The sequence below is a fragment of the Anolis carolinensis genome, chromosome 4 (genome assembly GCF_035594765.1).
Source record: "Anolis carolinensis isolate JA03-04 chromosome 4, rAnoCar3.1.pri, whole genome shotgun sequence".
In the NCBI taxonomy this organism is placed as follows: Eukaryota; Metazoa; Chordata; class Lepidosauria; order Squamata; family Dactyloidae; genus Anolis; species Anolis carolinensis.
In genome coordinates, this window is record NC_085844.1 from 67,030,251 (window position 1) to 67,048,012 (window position 17,762).

At 39.3% G+C, this 17,762-nt stretch overlaps 1 protein-coding gene across 4 annotated transcripts in view; it reads left to right on the plus strand.

Annotated features, from left to right (window-relative positions):
• The first annotated feature begins 237 nt into the window (after window positions 1–237).
• Window positions 238–17,762, plus strand: part of ccdc102b (coiled-coil domain containing 102B) — a 34,104-nt gene continuing 16,579 nt past the window's right edge. For 2 of the 4 annotated variants that reach the window (XR_010006062.1, XM_062980574.1), the window contains exons 1-3: window positions 238–1,021; window positions 1,645–1,838; window positions 5,656–5,758. Coding sequence is in view for 2 of the 4 variants with exons in the window: in XM_062980574.1 (XP_062836644.1) it covers window positions 518–1,021; window positions 1,645–1,838; window positions 5,656–5,758 (801 nt within the window). In the remaining 2 variants the exon portion in view is untranslated. Of the gene's footprint in view, window positions 1,022–1,644; window positions 1,839–5,655; window positions 8,656–11,675; window positions 15,589–17,762 lie in introns of those variants that run through there. The other 2 variants (XM_062980572.1, XR_010006063.1) reach the window with 2 other exon arrangements.

Genomic DNA, 17,762 nt, shown 5'->3' on the forward strand with positions numbered 1-17,762 from the left:
TGCTCTCCTATCATCTTTCATCTGAACATTCACATGGAACTAGCTTTGAGAATTCATCTGACATACAACTCTGTCCCCTTTAAAATAGATATAGTTCCATTGAGATCTTGATGCAAGGATATTCAGGAGAAAAATTACATTTCAGTAAGTGACAGGAAATGTATGGACAGCTGTGTGAAATGATTTTGTGTATATCTAGTTTATTGTCTTCTTTAAATAGGTTATAACAACAAAGGTTAAACGAACTTTAATCATACCAGTTGATGTGTCTAATCTTAGATGTAGTGAAATAATTCAGAAACTTGGCAATTAATTAAAAAGAGTATATTTATGGTCCTGATTAAAACGTATACATTTGTTTATTATTGTTTTAAAATATTTTGTTGAAATGTTTAGAAATATTTTATTCTATTTTGCTTTAGGTGCAGCAACTAGTGGGTTTATCCCAAAGCATGAACTTTGACTCTTATTGGAAGAGAATCAGTTTCTCAGAAACTAAGATAAGGAGGCTGATGAAATGGAAAAAAGAGATCATGAAAATACATATAGCAACAGCAATCCAAATTTAATACCTCTGAGAGTCTCTCCACCTTTGCCCTATCAGCCATGTATGTATATTTATGACAACATTGATTGGGAAGTTTGTGAGGAGCTAAGACTTCGGGAGTGTGAAGAAGTCAAAGCCAAGGCAGCCCAAATGGAGAACAAAATGCATTGGTGGTCAGACTGCACTGGGAACTGGAGGAAGAAATGGAGCACAATAAGAGCAGAAAAAAATAAAGCTTATGAGGAGGGAAGGCAACTGAAGCTTCAGTTGGAAGAGTCAATGAAAGAGCTGAATTCTCTGAAAAAAATAAATGAAGCTTTGCTTGCCGAAAGGGCAGAAATTGAAACTCAAAACATTTGGAAAAGCAGCTTTGGTTCTTCTGAAAAGTGCTGGATAAAAATTGATCCTCTGGAGAAAGATTCTCTTAAATTTGTCCAAAGCAAAAATATTTTTGAAATTGAAAACATTTTTCAGGTAAATGGATGCATGACTTTAAAAAAATGTGTAAAATTAAATATCAACAATTTTAAACACATGTAATCTGGATTTCCATACTTATATGCCTAGAAATAAGACCTGCTAAATCCAGGCCTGGCTTGCTTCTGAATAGACATATATCCAGTTAAAGTGTGTTGTTTGGAATATTTCTAATGTGTATGTTTGTCAGAAGATCAGCCTCTTTGCCTATATCACCATATTGGTAGACTTTGCCCCTTCTCTTCTATTAAGTTGTTGTTGTTGTTGTTGTTGTTGTTGTTGTTGTTGTTGTTGTTGTTGTTGTTGTTGTTGTTGTTGTGCCTTCAAATAATTTCTGACATGTGGTTAACCTATAATGAAGTTTTCTTGGGAAGATTGTCTTGGGAAGGGGGTTGAGAGTATGCTTTGCCTAAGGTCACCCAGTGGATTTTCATGAGTGAGTGGGGAATCTGGGTCTACAGAATCATAGCCCAGTTCTCAAACCACTATGCTACTCTTGCTCTGCTTAAATATTAAACATCAGCTCAACACTTGTCATCACAGCATGTCAAATTTACAGAAATGTATTACAAAACTCCTACAAATTCATATTTTGCTAATAACTGCACTTTTCATTTCAGGAATTTTATGCAAATGGATATCCTTTAAAAGATCATCAGGATGTGAGAATTAATCTTGAAACTCCAGTTTTTCATGAAGATTTTCTAACAAGCAAAGACAGCCCAATACATTGTCAAAATGATGAAATAGTACATATATCAGTGTTGCTTTTGCATATGTATAAATCACAGAAAATCTTGCAGAAAGAACAAAAGTAAGTTAAACATTATTTCTTTTTTCTGGAATACTTTTTGCAAGAAATACTGCAATACAGACATCATAGTAGTGAAGTTTTAAATTAAAATATAAAGTACACTGTGGTGATAGAAAAGTTACCCCTTGCACCAAAATCCCTATGACATGCTGCATATCGTCCTTTTAGGTGTATCTGCCTTGTTATCTCTGCAAGTGGTGGTTGAGAACAACTTAGGGAAATTGTGGCTTATCTTTCTAAAATGTCTCTATAGATTCTCTGTTAAGTTATCATTGGGCTTCAGGGATTCTTTTGCAGCCTTTTAAAACATCTTATTGATAGAGTAGCACTGAATGCAATTTATCCTGGCATTTATTGGTAGCAGCTGTTGCTAGCAATACTGAATATTTATTAGGTGGCAAAAGTGTGTAAGTAGCTAGATAAACACAGAAAAGATTTACTCCGAGACACGATATTATCTTAAGGGCAGTGTACACGTACAGCAGATAATGCCCAATGACCTGTGTTCATATTTCCAGAAGCATAAGCTTGCACACATTCATTCAAAAATAGTCCCATAATGAATTGCTAATACATACATAAACAAAAATTTGCTTTGTTATGTGCCATGAGTTCATTCTGATTTATTTCAACTATTATCATGGGATTTTTCTCGGCACTATTATACAGAAGAGGTTTGCAACTTGCTTCCTCTAAGGTTGCAAGTATGCCTTGTCCAAGCTCATACAGTACGTTTTCATGGCTGAACAAGTATTCAGAGCCTGGTTTCTAAGAATCCTAGTCCTAAAGTAAACTCACTGTATCACACTAGGGACTTCCTTGCATGTACCACGAGAGTCACTGCAGATTGCAGTGATCCCAGGTAAGGGGTGGGGGGACCTGTTGGCCCATGCCCCGCACCATCCCAGCTTCCTCCCTACCTCATCACACTGGAGAAGCCAAGCCATCTGTCTCTGTTGATTTGTCTTGAGAGATGGGGTGCTTCCTGCCTTTCGCTGCCTGCTATTTTTTGGCGATGGCAGAAGTTTTTTTTCCAGTTTTTCCACAGAGCTGCCACAGAAGTACTTTTCCAGAGTGTGTTGAAAGCCATCGCGATCTGTGGCAAAACTATCAAAAACTCCTTGCTGCTGCCAAATTTGGGCCCATGTAAAGAGACCCTAGATCTTATATTTGCTTGCATACAACATTTGGATGAGTACACTGAAGATTTTAGCGAGGCATCATCAAGAAGCTAAACTAAAATACAGAAAAAACATTAAAATAAAATATCAATCAAATGTCTTATGAATAAACATCTTCCCTCTTCCAGTATAAGGACTAGATATTAAAGAAACTGCAAAGTGCATCTCTGGTTAGAATTCATTTTGATTATGTTGTTTATGTTAAAAACGAATAATTTCAATTCTTCAAGTCCAGATTTGTATCAGGGAAGTAGAGTCATGTAGGAGAAAAATCATACTTTTACTTTTCAATTTTTAAAAAAGAAATGGGCACCAAGAGAAGCTAAGAAACAAAAGGAACAGTTATTTCTCTTGGAGAAAGAAATGTAGATATTCAACATTGATTGGAATGATTTGTTATTTAATGTTATGACATTATTATCTTGAGACTTTTGTATTCTGTCCCAGCCATTATGTGACTTTTCATTATCTAACACACCTTTATACCATCTTGATATTACTGTGTGGTTCATGGTCATTGTGTGTTGATGTATTTATGAAAATTAACTTCCACAAGTTAATACAGTAGAGTCTCACTTATCCAACATAAACGGGCCAGCAGAATGTTGGATAAGCAAATATGTTGGATAATAAGGAGAGATTTTAAAAAAGCCTATTAAACATCAAAATAGATTATGATTTTACAAATTAAGCACCAAAACATTATGTTATACAACAAATTTGACAGAAAAAGTGGTTCATTACATATTAATGTTATGTAGTACAGTAGAGTCTCACTTATCCAACACTCACTTATCCAACGTTCTGGATTATCCAATGTATTTTTGTAGTCATGTTTTCAATATATCGTGACATTTTGGTGCTAAATTCGTAAATACAGTAATTACTACATAGCATTACTGCGTATTGAACTACTTTTTCTGTCAAATTTGTTGTATAACATGATGTTTTGGTGCTTAATTTGTAAAATCATAACTTAATTTGATGTTTAATAGGCTTTTCCTTAATCTCTCCTTAATAGCCAACATATTCGCTTATCCAACGTTCTGTCGGCCCGTTTACATTGGATAAGCGAGACTCTACTGTAATTACTGTATTTACGAATTTAACACGAAAATATCACAATGTATTGAAAACATTGACTACAAAAATGTGTTGGATAATCCAGAACATTGGATAAGTGAGTGTTGGATAAGTGAGACTCTACTGTATGTGCTGCTTTAGTTATGTAGGGATATTAGACAAGTTTCATATTTGCAGATTTTATTTGTTCTACACTTGGAGATACTTGCATTTCAATTCATCAAAAAATCATAAGGACTATCAATGATATACAGTAAAACCTCGGTAAACCATCTCCCATCTGGGACCATCTGCTGGATTATCCAAGGGGCCGCCGGGCCCCCCTTTCCTCCCCCTCCCAAAGGAGTCCTCACCCCTTGGAAGGAGCCCATGAGCACCACTGCCTAGCAGCCCTCGTGGGCTGCTTCCCATGGGGCAAGGGTTTGGCCCAGGGAAGTAGGCCATGAGCGCTGCTGCAGCAGCGATCATGGGCTGCCTCCTCCGGCCTCTCCCTCTCCTCTCGCGAGGAGCTCCTTCAGGAGAGAGGAGGAAGAGGCAGGGCACTTCCCTCTCCCTCTCCTCTTGCGAGAAGGAACTCCTTGTGAGAGAAGAGGAGGAGGCAGGAGGAAGCGGCCTGCGATCGTGGCCTGTTTCCCTAGGTCCAAGCACCAGGCGAAGGGAGAAAGCTTCTCCCTTCACCCGGCACTTGGGCCTTTAGCGGAGTGCAAGGCATATCGCTAAACATCAGCATGCCTCACGCTTCCCTGGGTCCAAGTGCTGGGCGAAGGGAGAAAGCTTCTCCCTTCGCCCGGCACTTGGGCGTTTAGGGAAGCGCGAGGCATGTCACTAAACAGTGGCATGCCTCATGCTTCCCTGGGTCCAAACTTCTCCCTTCGCCCGGCACTTGGGCATTTAGGGAAGCGCGAGGTATGTCACTAAACAGTGGCATGCCTCGTGCTTCCCTGGGTCCAAGCGCTGGGCAAAGGGAGAAAACTTCTCCCTTCGCCCGGCACTTGGGCCTTTAGGGAAGAGTGAGGCATGTCACTAAACAGCAGTATGCCTCGCGCTTCCCTGGGTCCAAGCAACTGCCGGAGGGAAAAGTTTCCTCCCTCCAGTAGGCTCCTGGACCTACAATTGGGTTATCCAATTAATCCGGGTAATCCGAGTTTGGGTCCGCCCGTTTAAATCGGGTTCTGCTGTAGTAGCAGTTACTTTCTATACAGTTCTAGTAAGAAAGAGGATCACTAGTCTTGTTCTTTCTTTATATCTTGTGGAAGAAGCACAGGATTAAACCTCAGACAATGAATCTTCCACAGTACGGTGAATAATGTATTTGTATTTGCTATGTGCTTTAACCTTCTGTATTCCAACAGAAATGATTAGGATAGAATCAGCAAAAAAAGTGCATGCTTTGGCTCACTGAGAATCAAGACTGGGCTGCCTGGTGCATTTGAAAATCTTTCTCTCTATGTGCTAATGCAACAACAGCAGCAGAACAGGTCAAACAATATAATCCTTGAAACATGGTAATTTTTTTATCCTTCTGTTCTGTGATAATTTTTGTTACACTGTAGGATCCGATCAGCTCTGGAAAAAGAAATAGAGAAGGTAAAATCAGAGAAATCTCTATGGAAATGGAAATATGAAGAGCTACAAAGGGGCAAGCAGGGAAAGCAGGTATATTACAAAAACCAGTTGTCATGGTTGGGTAAGGAAAATATTCATGGACGTAACACCTGTTTTGTGTATAAAATAACACAAAAATTGATTTAGCCTAAGAAGAATAGAGGATATTCTCTGCATTACATTTTTTTCATGATTTATTTATGTTGCCTAATTCACCATAGACAATGTCTAGCTTTGTTACTCTAATTACCTGTCAAAAATGTCACATAGTATAGAGTGGCTTAATGTCAATTCATGTCTGCTCATCCTCATTTAGCACATTTGAGAAAAGAGTGTGTAAAAAGACATTTAGATTTAGATGTGGGCTGATGGTCTCATGGCAGCTAAGCATTATAACAGCCTAAAAATCTTTATAGCAGAATTAATACCAATAGGATTGGATTTAGAGAAGTGCGGTTGGGAGTGTGTTCAGTCAACAGGACTTTCCTAACCTACTTCCCATGATAGTCCCTTGGTGCCTCCTTACAAAATGCCCTTGAAGGGTCCTTTAGAATAATGCAGAATATGACTATGGACCTCTTCACAGCAGTTGTCAGCAAAACGGTAGGTGCATGGGATGCCTTGTGGTGCCCTGCGCATCTCCCTCCTTCTCTCATCATATGATAGGGATGGGACAAGGCCCATTTCCCCACTGCCCTTTCTCCCATCATATGGGGAAAAGGAGAAGAAAATGTGGGTACCTGAAAAACACTTTCCTCTGTCATGGAGGAGGAAGTATCTAATGATGCTTCCCCTCCACCTCAGGAGAAATGTGGGTGGGGCCAAACCAGTGTTGTCTGATTGACGCCCAGAAGGTCCTGTCAACAAATGGAAAAAGGGGCAAAAAAAATCCCTGTATGAAGAGGTTCTATGTCTTCTACAACTACTGTAGAGAAGCTAGCAAAACTGGGGGATTTCCTTGAACAACCAGAGGTATATGTCACTAGAGTGAGGTTCCTTACTTAGCAGATGGTCCAATTATCCAAGCAATGAGAGTAAGGAGAAAAGAATTTTATTTCTGTAACAAAACTGTGGTGCAACTTTTGGGATGTCCAGAATGAGACACTCCAATGATTTCTAGAGCTCCACATATATTCTCTTTACAACTTGTTTTCTTTTGTAAGCATGCAGAAGAATGTAACACTTCAGCTCAAAACATATGGTCTTAGTTCAATACACATTCCCTTTTTTTCTGTCATACAGTATTAATCCCAGATTATCCCAATAATTGGTTCCCTTTCATCTGATTTGCTCATCCCAACAGATAACATGATCAATGTATGTGAAATTCAAGCATCAGGAAACACATTGGAGGTTTATATTCAGAGGGTCTTACCGTAACAAGGAGTTTTAATTAATAGTTGTAGTCTGGTTGGAGGACACTAAAATAGAGGGCAAGCTCCCTTTTTCATAGGAATATGAGGGAAGATAGAGAAAAACTGGTGCCATATTTGGAAGCAGCAGGTCTAACATTTGAGGCACCAAAATGTGTGTTGGCCAGTGTTATTATTTTCATCACATAGGTTTCCATTCCACAGGGCACCTTTTTATCCAGGCTGCAGATGTTTGCAAATCAATAAACCAACCAAACCCATAAAGAGCCCTTATCATTATCTGTTTTGAGATGGGAAGGACAATGTTGAGATTCAAAGAGGATCCAAGAAAATCTATTCAAGTTTTACATGTAGACAGACAACCATATTAGCCAAACAACAAAATAAAACAAAACCCAAAACACATGTTACAGTGATACCTTTTTAAAGGCTAAGCAAACGTGCAAAATGCATTGTGCAAACACCAATGATCAAAGGCTTCTTGATCAGGCATATACATTAAAAATCCATTATAGGTGCAAATAAATAATAATTTCTTGAGATTTTAAAGGCTGGGTTATGTTTTTAATGGTCTTGAATGGAGTTTGGAAGCACACTTCTTGTTGGCTGTGAGGTGACTGGACATACAAACAAGGAATTTTTTCTTCCCTAGCATAGAAAGAAGAATGTGATCTTCAAGGTCTGAGCCACTTTGATCCTGTGCAAGGCTAAAGCCACCTTGCAGGCATAATCAGTGGTGTTTTTTTTTTCAAGAAACCACTATACTGACACATTTGGTGATAACAGAGCCAGTTTTATAAAGTAAAACATGGCAACGGCTGCCAAATTTTAATTGTTGCACCTCTGTTGGAGATGGATTCTACATATAGTAAGATCCAGTGTATTTGCTCCCTCTTGTTCAGGATTCTCCCATTGTAACTGAATGTTGGTATCTGGTATACCGTATATTAATCATAATATCCAACGCCAAGTTTCATAATCCTCTTAGATGCAATCCTGTCCCTGCTTACCTAGGGCTTCTGAATAGACATATAAAAAGATTAGGTTGTCACATGTTTGTATCTGTTGCTTCTACTGCTCTATTGAAAAAGGTTGCTGGTGTTTGCTTTGTTTTTACTATAGTCGGCACAGAACTACATATATTCCCTTACCGACCACTTGTGTGCAGTATAGACTTGCAAATACTTTTTGCAAATAACATATCCTTTTTTTCACAGAGAAAATGAATTTGTTTATTGTGATACTTTACTAAAAAATAAGTTGTCTTTCGTGATTTGACTATACACCTAGTTGTAATAGTAGCTATATCAAATTATTTTGGTGAGTGATATAGCACATTCTTCTTCAGAGTGTCTTGTGGGGAAAATAACTGGGTTCCACTGGCAAATCTGACTGAATAGACATGAAGAATGTTTCCAGATAAAACTTTTACTGTGCAATTGCACTGCCTTGTGGAACTTTATGAAATACCTAGACATCTTCCATTTGTTTTCCTGCTTCTCCTTCTGCCTTTTCACATCTGAGAAAAACTCATTAAGGAAAAAAGACAAAATAAATGATCTCTTTTGTATTTGAGTGGAAGCATACAAAATCCTATTGTTTTTTAACCAGATGAAGGATAACTGTAGCATTCTTCAAAATATTTTCAAAATGGTATATATATTGAGAGATGGTGTTTTGAATGCAGAATATATTGAATGCAGACTATATTATCACTCTGCCTTAGGCTGGTTTCAGTTAATTTATAATATCAACAATCATATTATATGGTTAAAGTACACATCCTTTTTATTAACTTAGAGGCTAGATTTATTTTAAATATATTTATTAGGCATGAGCGATCCATGAAAAAAAAATGGTTCTAAACTCGCTTCTAAAGTAGAGGGTGCTGGTGCTTCGTTTCGAAACTACTTCTGAAATTTGGCCCAAAAAATCTTCAAAACTTAAGAATATTCAAAATATTCAAAATTAATTCGTTAATGGCGGGAGCGCATGCGCAGTGGCCAAAACAGCACTGAGGGGGAACTTTACAGGACTCTCCCACCCTCATTTTTTAAGCTATCTTCTTCAAACATGGTACAGTGGTAGAACCCATTTAACACTCTAGCTCACCAAAATTCAGAACATTTCCCTTATCCTCTGATTTTTGGCAAATTTTCATAGCTTTTATAATAAACCATTTTTAATAATTGAAGAAATCTGTTCCTGGCTTGAAAGTTTTATTTCCTGTTTAATTGGGTTGTCTTTACTTGTTCTACATCAGAAAATTTGTTTTTGTGGCTGAAACTTTGTTAAATTGGTGGACAGTGTCCCAGCAAACCATAATGTGCTCCATGCCCCCTGCACAAAGACAAAGTTCAGGCAGTGTCATAAATGTTGCCATTTTTCTATAACAGAACCAATTAGGAAATGACATTTATCACCCAGGAACAGAAATCATAGTACACCATCAAATCATTCCTGACAGATGGCCATCAGCCTCTGAATAAGGAAATCAGTTTGTGCTTTGAAAGTGCTATTTCCTGTTTCATTGGCTTTTCTGGGGTTGAGAGTGTGTGACTTACTCAAGTAGGTGGGTGAGTGGAGAATCAAGCCACAATTGGAGTCCAACAGTCAAACATCTCCCTCCGTCCCTCCCTCCCTCCCTCTAAACTTCTTTTACCTTCCAAGAACTCACATGCCGTATGAAAGTTTGGTCAAGATGGTCAGAGGAGGGCAACTAAAATGATATAGGGTCTGGAGAACAAGCCCTATGAGGAGCGGCTTAAAGAACTGGGCATGTTTAGCCTGCAGAAGAGAAGGAAGAGAAGGTGCCCCTTGCCCTTGAGACCCTGTCCCTTTCGCCTCCGGTGCCCTTGGGCCTTAGGCCCACCCGCTCACCTATTTGGGGACCAGCTGGTCCTCCTCGCTGGGCACCATGGCCCATGGAGCAGGCAGGCCAGGAGGAAGGGTGGGAGAGAGGGAGGACTCGTGGGAGTTGGAGTCAGCAGCAGCAGCCCAAGGAGCCGCCCGAGCAAGGAGGCGCGGACAGGAGGAGAAAAGGCGGCCACAGAGAGCTCGAAGAAGGCAGCATGCTTCCCTTGTTCTCAGTGGCGGCCTCCCTTATCCTCCTCCTTTGCTGCCCGCTCACCCTTCCTTGCTTGCTGGCCCACTTACTGGGCCGGGTTCTGGCCACAAGGGCAGAACCAGGACCCAGCCCAATGAGTCAGTGAGTGAGTGAGGGCGGGCGTCTGATAATACGGTGTGTCGGATAAGCGGAGGTCGTATAAGCAGGACTCTACTGTATTTAGATTACAGTTCTTTGTAAGTTCTCTGTAAATCTTTCTTACCTGAAAGCAGTAAAAATAACAACAACAATTACATTAGTACTTGGTATTAGAACTGTTGTTCTTGTTCTTGCTGTATATATCTAGATGATATAAATTGAAAGGCACTGATGGTCATCCATGGAATAATGAGAAATAAGGGCCACCTTATTTGATCTATATTTTATTTAAGTTAATTTGACCCAAAAGGAAAAAGAAGGAGCAACCTGGTGCAGGCCCAGCTGAAGTGAAAGGTCTACTCTAGAAGATAACTCCTCAGCCTTCCTTTGGGCAAACACCTGCATCCCAAGAGCAATCCAAAAGCTCCCCAGCCAACCGCTCCTCAGACAACCAAAGAGTTCTGTGCATGAGCAAGGGCCCTTCAATCAAAGAGGGATTAAGATTTTTAATCCCATTTCCTCTCAGAGTGGAGGCCACACAGCTGGCCTAAACCCTGGGATTTGGGGGGGGGGGGCTGGCTAGATGCTTTCCTGGTCTGGGGAAATTTAACCTGGGTTATAATGAAGGGCCCCAAGTTGTGGAAGTTCTTGCATTATGCCTCCCTACCCTAACACACTATGACTTCTCTTTTGCAACACTGCTATTGTACTCATGTGCCTTCAAGTCATTTTTAACTTATGATGATCTTAAGGTGAGTCTATCACAGGGTTTTCTTGGCAGAATTTGTTCAAAAGAGGTCTGCCATTGCCTTCCTCTGAGGTTGAAAAAAAAGTGACTTCCTGAAGGTCACCCAGTGGGTTTCTGTGAAGACATATGTAACGGAAAGCCTTATTTTATTGGGGATTTTTGTCTATGTTATTTAATGTTGATTCAGTGGTAAAGGTGGGCAGGAGTTAACTACTGCTGATTGGCTATGTGTCACCATGGTAACGTAGCTGCTTCTGTAGAAATGTAACTATTTCGAAGATAGCATGAAAAGGGCGGAGCTAGCTGGATGAAAAAGGAGGGAATGTTTTTAAAAAGTAGTCAGTTAGTGAAGTTCTCTAGCCGGTGAGCTAGAAGGAAGATGTCTGAAGTCGGTTAGGTTTAAGTTTCCAGTGAGATAGAGCTGAGGAAAAGGAATACTGTTGAGACAAAGTTTCAGGCAAGTGGTTGATGTTAAAGAATGAAAGATATTATCTATATTATATACAAGTGAAACTGAAGAAGTAAACCTTTGCAACAAGTTACGCTTTTTGGATTAAAGAAACCATAAATAAATAATCCTTTGTTTTTTAATAAAGACAGTGTTCCTGAGTGGTGAATCGCTCTACCTAGAGTCAACGGAAGATTTGTCTCACATACTTCCCCTCAGTGCCACATTATCTCATACATACGCATGCACATGCTCAAGTGTTTATAGCTGGCAGTGGCTGGGATCCTGAAAGAAGGATTGCCCCCTGCCATAGTGGGATTTGAGAGATTCCATATTAAAAAGGCATGGCAAAGGTGTGGGATATTAAGAAGATTCTCTTAGCCTAAATGAAAAGGGCTTTGGGCACGGTGTCCCACATTTAATGGTGGCAGTGGTTGGGATCTTGAAAGAGAGATTTCCCCCTGCCTGTTTGAGAAGCCGCTCTTGTGCCTTTTTGAAGTGATCCTTGCAACATGCCTCTTCAACTTCAGGCAGAGGATAATCTTGTCATCCCAATCACTGCCATTAATAGATATATGGAGATCCCTCTTCACAGAGATTAATCTGTGGGATCCTCTTCACAGAGGTTTCTTCACATTCAAAGGAAAAACTTCTGTTTAACTGTCACCCAGTGTTTTAGAGTCACAGTCCTTCTCTTGAACAAAACAGTTACAAAGTTTATTTTATTGTTGTCTGGCATGGAAGCGTGTTGGTTACATTGGAGGTTTGCTTTCTTCGTTGAAATACAATGTTACAGTATTACTTTCTCTCACACAGTCTTGCAAACACAACAATGGACACTTTTTACTTTGCAGGGGCAGAACTCTGACTATTCTCAACTTATTATATTAGTTATTCCAGCAAATATCTTCTGTTAACACATTCCTTAACCTATCTTCACTGACAACTAACTATCCTGTCCTAACAGATAGCTTTCCCCATCCTAACTGCTTTAGAATGTTCAGCTGCTTCCCTAACTGCCAACTGCCAACAACACTTTTAAACCCTGGCACACACTCATTTACATATGGCCAATCCGGTCGCTGCTATGTAAATTAGCTCCTCTCTTGATGTCAGATTCCAAGTGCTACAAAATGGCGGTTCACACACCAACCCTGCAAGGTAAGTTATGTCTTAACTATTATAACATGTTCTAAATTTCCCATATAATTACACATTTCGCTAGTTTCCATGGCCAAGGGGATTCAAAACCCGTTTCCCAGGATGCTAGTCCAATACTCAAAGCACTACATGATTCTGGGTGTCCCAAAATCTCTCTTCCTACATTTGCCCAAGCAATTGTGATTATGTTTGCACTAACTTGCAATGAGGCAGAAGGAGCTGTAGTTACACCAGAAATCTCCATGCACATATGAAAGTATTTAGGATGTAGTTGAGGTTTATTAGTTCCTGCCTCTTTACATTTAAGTGGGTTTTCCCTCCATTAAATGTTATCACTGTGTACTAAAGACTGATTCAGTATAAACTGCCTCCAGTACCTTTTTACAAGAGAGAAGATGAGGCTAGACAAGACTGTTCATTTTGCTAAATTGTACTAAATATGAGAAAACAAGAAATGAAAGTGAATCTATAGGGGATGTGTAAGGTCTAGAATCATTATTTCATAATGTGAAACTTTATAAGCAGTGTTGTCCCGTTTGGCAAGTGGATAAGCACACAACCTTATAATCATGCTTTGAATATCCATATACAATATCCAGGTCAATATACCCTGAGGCCTCAAATATTTCATAATGTGGATACTTTCATAACAGCTGCCTCTTATGCTTGGAAAATAGAATGTAAGCACCTACAACCATACAGCCATGTTCTGACATTCTGCACACAATGCTCCACTCCATACCCATGTCTTCAGCTAATGTAAACACATACACCCATTTGCTTGATTAAGTACACAGAATAAAGATAATTTATTTTTTTCTTCCAGGTGAACTTCTGAAACTTTTCCAACTTTCCAATCACAATGTAAATAGGTTTTTTTTGAGCTTTGAAAGATATTGCTGCATATTTTCATTTAAAGAGATCGGTTTTCTGAGCTATTGAAATGGCCATAACTTCCTATAAATTTAAATGCTTTTCTCTTTTAAAAGATAAAATGACCAATAGCTAAAGTAGCTGAGACTTTTAATTAATACATTTGTTGTGTATAGCTTTTAATTTTTGTAGCATTTAGTAGCTAAGGCTCCATATCTTTCACTTTGATAGAACAGATTTAAATAATCCTCTATTGTTCCAACTATCTTCAAAACATCCCAGATTCTTCTTCTTCTTCTTCTTCTTCTTCTTCTTCTTCTTCTTCTTCTTCTTCTTCCTCTTCCTCTTCTTCCTCTTCTTCTCACCTTCCCCCTTCATTGTCATCTTACTTCAACTACTATAAAATAAATTCAATGTGCAAAAGAAGGACAGCATTTCACCCTTCCCAGTAGACTCAGGCAGAAGGAATCTGCTGCAACCTCTGTTAGCTTTTCTTTTTCCTTAACAACTTTGACCACACACCAGTGTTGCTTAGCCACATTTGTCCCAATTTTCATGTATGAAATATTAATGAATACCCACCCTTGAGGGAGAAAACAGCTATAGTACATAGCTATGTATAAATCGACTTTGTGTATAAATTGAGGGCAAGTTTGAGAGGCAAAATTATGGAATTTGATATGAAACATGCAGAAAGGGGAAAGCTGTAGCACTTTCACAGGCAAATAGGGGGGCTAGATCTCTGACCACTGCAACCACTGTTTTCTTTCCCAGGCATTTAGTAAGGACTTTTGCCATTCAAAGAAGGGCATAGTTCTTTAAAAGAAAAAAGAGTTGAGGTGCAGTACTTATATTGGCCTATGGATAAGTTGACCCAGTTTTTGTGGTCAATTAGCTATGCCTCTATGCACCAAAAGAGGAACTGACTGGTCATAAGTTTAGATGTCTACTTGTGAACATTACAGTTATGCAGTTATGAGGATGAGGGGAGGGATGGAAGAATTGCAATTTATATTTTGTTGGATTATATGATTTATTTCAATGTGATGTAATGCTTTGAAATTTTTCAGTAAAAGGAAGTTAGTTAAAAAAACCTATACTAACACATATTCCTGCTATAGTAAAAACTTATATAAATTTATGGCCCACCCAGACAGGCCCCTATCCCGGGACCTGTCTCTTTTTTACTGGAGCCATCCAACCGCCACCTCCAATAAAACTGAATTAATTCAGAACAAACCAAGGATTCCCTGGTTTGCTCTGAATTAGATACCCCATTAAACTTGGGCCTTCCTGAAAGGCCCAGGTTTAATGGGGTATTAGGCCTGTGGGGACTCACTACAAGGTAGTTCTGGGACCATCTGGGGTTAAGTCCCCATTGCGCTGGGGGGGGGGAGGTAACTTAAGGTGGCCAAGTATGTTTTACTTTACTTTAAAGGGTAAATTGGGGGGTTTTGGGGGGACTGCATGCCCCCCCCCCGAAAGCTTGGGTTTTTTGGGTGGCGTGGGGATTAAACTCGACACCAAAGCAGATTTTTAAACCTGTTTTGGCACAGATTTTAGTCCTGTCTGGAAGTGCCCTTAGCCTTGAGATAGTTCTTTAGCTGCTGCTTTCCATGAACTCTTCTCTCACCAATTCTCCAAACTCAAGCCAACTTCCCCTTCCCTGCTGTTACATATTTTGACCCTTTAGTGACTTCTTAGCCAGATATATTTGTGTCATGGAGCTTATGGTAAAACAAAAAAGATAAAGGTTTTCCCTGACATTAAGTCCAGTCATGTCTGACTCTGGAGGTTGGTGCTTGTCTCCATTTCTAAGCCAAAGTGCCGACGTTGTCAGTAGACACCTCCAAGGTCATGTGGCCAGCATGATTGCATGGAGCGCCGTTACTTTCCTGCCAGAGCAGTACCTATTGATCTACTCACATTTGCATGTTTTCGAACTGCCAGGTTGACAGAAGCTGGGTCTAACAGCCAGTGCTCACTCCGCTCCCCAGATTTGAACCTGCAACCTTTCAGTCTGCAAGTTCAGCAGCCTCAGTGCTTTAACATGCTGAGCCACCGGGGGCACAGGTATAATTTTCCAAAACATATGCTAACGTGTTTGGTGGGAAAGTGTTGCATGATTAATGTATCTTGTTCCCATAAACCTCTTTTTTAAATAATAAATGTCACGCCTTTGGTATGTCCGTGGATCTAGGATTGATTTTCTCTGAGTAAGTGCAATATATCCTGGTTGACTTTCAAAAATTGTGTAGGTCTATTCACATCTTGGTGTTCAATAACCTCTGAAGTCATATTCCTTTTTTATTGGCCTGTGCTGTCATATATTGCACTTTTGTTCCAGATTCTATTATAAAGTTTGTTTTCTGCTAGACCTTGTCAGAGTTGTCTCCATCTGAAGCTGCATCCACATATCTTCTTAGGCCACATCTAAAGCTTGCAAAAAGCTGTAATCTGAGGTGTAAATTTCCCTTCAAACAACACATCGTGATCCCTTTCACTATATTCCAATACTTCTGGCTTGGTGTTCTCTTATAACATGCCTAGTGTGTTACAATATTTAACCTAGCAACAGTGGCACTTTAGACTCTATCTATTGTGTTTCTGCATTTCCGATTGCCAGGTAACAGTGTGCTATGTTCTTTAGTCTCTTTCAGACAACTGGCATCCAGTTTTAATTTCATGTTTTGACAGTTTCACAATCATCTTCATTTGATGATTAGCTCTCTGTTTGGCTCCTGGTATAAATGTTTCATGATACTTCTATCCTTATTTTTTAGTATTCTTTCACATTGGATCTGGCTTTATACTGCTGTGTTCCTCAGCTCATTCATTCATTGGCTTTTCTTTCTGAAGTCTGTGAAATGTCTTCTTAGGACAGTGGTTTGGATTGCTGTATGTGATAGGCAAACAGTAGTCTTCTTTGTTAACTATATCCTCTTAACACATTAATTTGCACTTGTTTTTGCAGTTGGCTAAATGTTGGCTTCTATTGCATGTCCAGAGGCTCCTTTTTCCTCAGTGTGTATGCCCTGGGATTTTAATTCGCCTGGTTCTAATAAATTTGCTGTGTTCCCATCTGGGTCTTATGCAAGTTATGCTGTCATTGATAATCACTTTGTGCACATACGGAGTCTATATTTGGTATCCCCACTGTGTCCAAGAAGAATGTTCTACACTGCTATACTTTGTAGACTGGCACATTTCTCTTTATGATTATATAAAATCAAAACAGTTTCCTGCAGTGAGTCTTTCTCCATGCCATATGGAGAAAAGCTCATGGGGAGGTTTTTTTCTACTGCACTCAAATAGTCAATTTATCAATTAACAACTGTGTTTACTAACTCCACAGAGTTTTTTTTTCATAGTTTAGGATATGTTAATATGCATCAATATGATGCTGATCTATCTGTGCATCTGATTATTTTAGTTGTAGTTCTACTCAATTTTTTATGCATAGCCAGTACTGTCTTTTGCTTATCTATCTCATAGGCTTTCAAAAAATTCACAAATTGCATCTGTCTGAACTCTCTTTCATTATTAATGGATAGAATGAGTGACTAATACTGAAGTCTCTGGCTTGTCGTAACCATGCAGCTCTTTCTATATCTTCACCCTTACTTATTAGTGTGTTTCAAATACTCAACCACAGGCAAATGCAATATTTAATTGACACTGGTGCTCATTCTTGAATGCTCTGACTTTAACTCTTCTCCCCTTATGAAATATACTTTCATGACCTCAAAATTTAACAATGAGGCTGATGACTGCAAATGTGCTTCCATGCAACTTGTTGTAATTCAGAATTCATTATCTTTGAAATTGCTTTAGTCCATAAGATAGATCTTCTCTTTGTTATTTTGGTCCTTATATAGGTTCCTTCTTTAGGTAGACATTAGGCTTGAGCGATCCATGAAAAAATTGATTCTAAACTCGCTTCAAAAGTAGGGGGCGCTAGCGTTTCGTTTCTGATGTCATTTCTGAATTTTGCCCCTCAAAAATTTCGAAATTTAACGAAAATTCATTAATTTCAAAAGTAATTCGTTAATGGCGGACGTGCATGCGCAGTGGCAAAAAAAAACAGCGGGGGGGGGAGAGTTTGCAGGTCTCTCCCTCCCTCATTTTTTGAGCTATCTTCTTCAAACTTGGTACAGTGGTAGAACACATTTAACACTGATAGCTCAGAACATTTCCCTTATCCTCTGATTTTTGGCGAATTTTTATAGCTTTTATAATAAACCATT